Source organism: Trypanosoma grayi, assembly GCF_000691245.1.
Source record: "Trypanosoma grayi strain ANR4 Tgr_184_V1, whole genome shotgun sequence".
NCBI classification, from domain to species: Eukaryota; Euglenozoa; class Kinetoplastea; order Trypanosomatida; family Trypanosomatidae; genus Trypanosoma; species Trypanosoma grayi.
The window spans coordinates 16,137-17,941 of NW_008825803.1; the positions used below are offsets into that span (position 1 = coordinate 16,137).

At 55.8% G+C, this 1,805-nt stretch overlaps 1 protein-coding gene across 1 annotated transcript; it reads right to left on the bottom strand.

Annotated features, from left to right (window-relative positions):
- Positions 1 to 60: 60 nt before the first annotated feature.
- DQ04_01841060 (putative RNA editing 3 terminal uridylyl transferase 2, putative,RNA editing complex protein MP57) lies at positions 61 to 1,521 on the bottom strand (the record flags this gene model as incomplete). Its single annotated transcript, XM_009311219.1, has 1 exon — positions 61 to 1,521. The coding sequence occupies one exon, from the start codon at positions 1,519 to 1,521 to the stop codon at positions 61 to 63; it is 1,461 nt and encodes a 486-aa protein (XP_009309494.1).
- Positions 1,522 to 1,805: the final 284 nt, after the last annotated feature.

Genomic DNA, 1,805 nt, shown 5'->3' on the forward strand with positions numbered 1-1,805 from the left:
AAAAAAAAAAAAAACGTCTGTGATCCCAGCGGAGCGACCTAACCGAAAGCATTCCACCACTCAACGATCCATGTCCCGGTCTCGCTCAAAGTGCCGCAACTCCGCCCGACGAACACCGAGGACGGACTTCTCTGGAGCTGTCAGTGGGGAGAAACGCTCCATACACTGCGCGGCCCGGAGGAATTCCTGCTTCACCAGCTGGAACTTCGCGGGGTGAAGGTGGCGACCGAGATTCAGCCCGCCAGTCCCAACGTCCTCGTATGGGTCCTCAATACAGAAATTGTAGCTGAACGTACCCTTCTTGTTCTGCGGAAAGTTCCAGCCAACATCGGAGCGCAGACTGCGCCGATTACGACTGAGACTCACCACTTCCTTCTCATAGTCAAAGTGGTGGGCATAGAAGATGAAGAAGCCATGCAGAAGCCGTCCGAGCTCAACTGGGTCGCAGTCATGTAGCGGGGAGAAGTCGGGGTACCGCGGCAGGTGGGCCGGGTGCGGCAGCGACCATGGGTCCACCCATCGCACCTGCTGCGTCACGAGCAGGTAGTAGAGGAACATTATGGTGACAGCGTAAGATGTGAGCATGGCAGCCGATCCGGCGCCAACGTTTGTTGCCTTTCCCCAAGCCTTGGCAGCCATTGCAGCGTGTCGCGCAGCACTTGGGCCGCTGTGGAGATAGTGGCGGATGAGGTAGCTGTTCTTCACTCCGTATCCGACGAAGGAGATATCCCACCGGTACATGAACATCTCCGGCACAAAACGTGGGTCGAGCACATCACGTGTGTAGTCCTCACGCATGCCCCTCGTCATGATTTTGCCATCAGGGAAAAAGCCAATTGCCTCAATCATCTGTTCTTTTGAGGCGCACTGAATGGCGATGCGGCAGCCGTATGTTGTGCGGTCCACCCATATTCCCTCCACATTATCGCGTCCCATTTTGTCCGCTATATACTCCACCTCACGTTCGTCAATGCATTGATTCCGCACGTCAAGCAACGCCGTGCGTGCCTTGCGGTCCTCCTCTTCACTAAGAGGCGTGTACCTCGCACGTGCCACCTTCTCATCGTTGGCGAAGCGGAGTTTAACCACCGGTGTGCGTGCCTCCGTGAGGCCGAGGAGGTTGTTGCGAAGGTAGTGCGGCACGTAGCGCTTCATAACGGTCCATAGTTTGTCTGTTCGTTTCGCCTGTACTTCGTGCGAGGGGTACGGGTCGTCGAACATACAGGCGAGGTCGAGATCACTCCCCCACTCCATCTGCCCGTACGTGACCATCGAGCCGCAGCAGTACACCTTCGCGTCGGGAGTCCACTTATCCGCCAGGCCCTGCAGCTGCTGCTGCGCGCGAACCGCGGTGCGGAACATGTGCTCCGGCCCCGCACGCCTACTGTTCTCTGCTAGAATTGCCTTACCCCACATCGCGTAGTGGTCTGGTGCCGGGTTGAGTTTTGTCGTCTGAAGTCCCGCGGCTGTCTGGCGGCGCACACGGGAGAAGCGCATCCCGCCACATGCAGTGCGGCGCATTCTCGTGTGGGTCTCCCTTCTTCACGTATCTGCCGGCCACAGACACACACACACACACAGACACAACTAATGAGTGACACACCTATTGGGCAAATAAAAAGAAAACCACAAACAATAGTAATACAAGAAGGCACCGTAATGAGAACAACATAAACACACAAACAATAACAAAAGCCACTCCATCATTTCTCCCACATCCATCGTGTCAACAAACCAGCGTTCCGAGAAAGTCAAACGCCCGACCCAACTAAACCTCAACCAAATTAACATGGCTGTTTCACCAC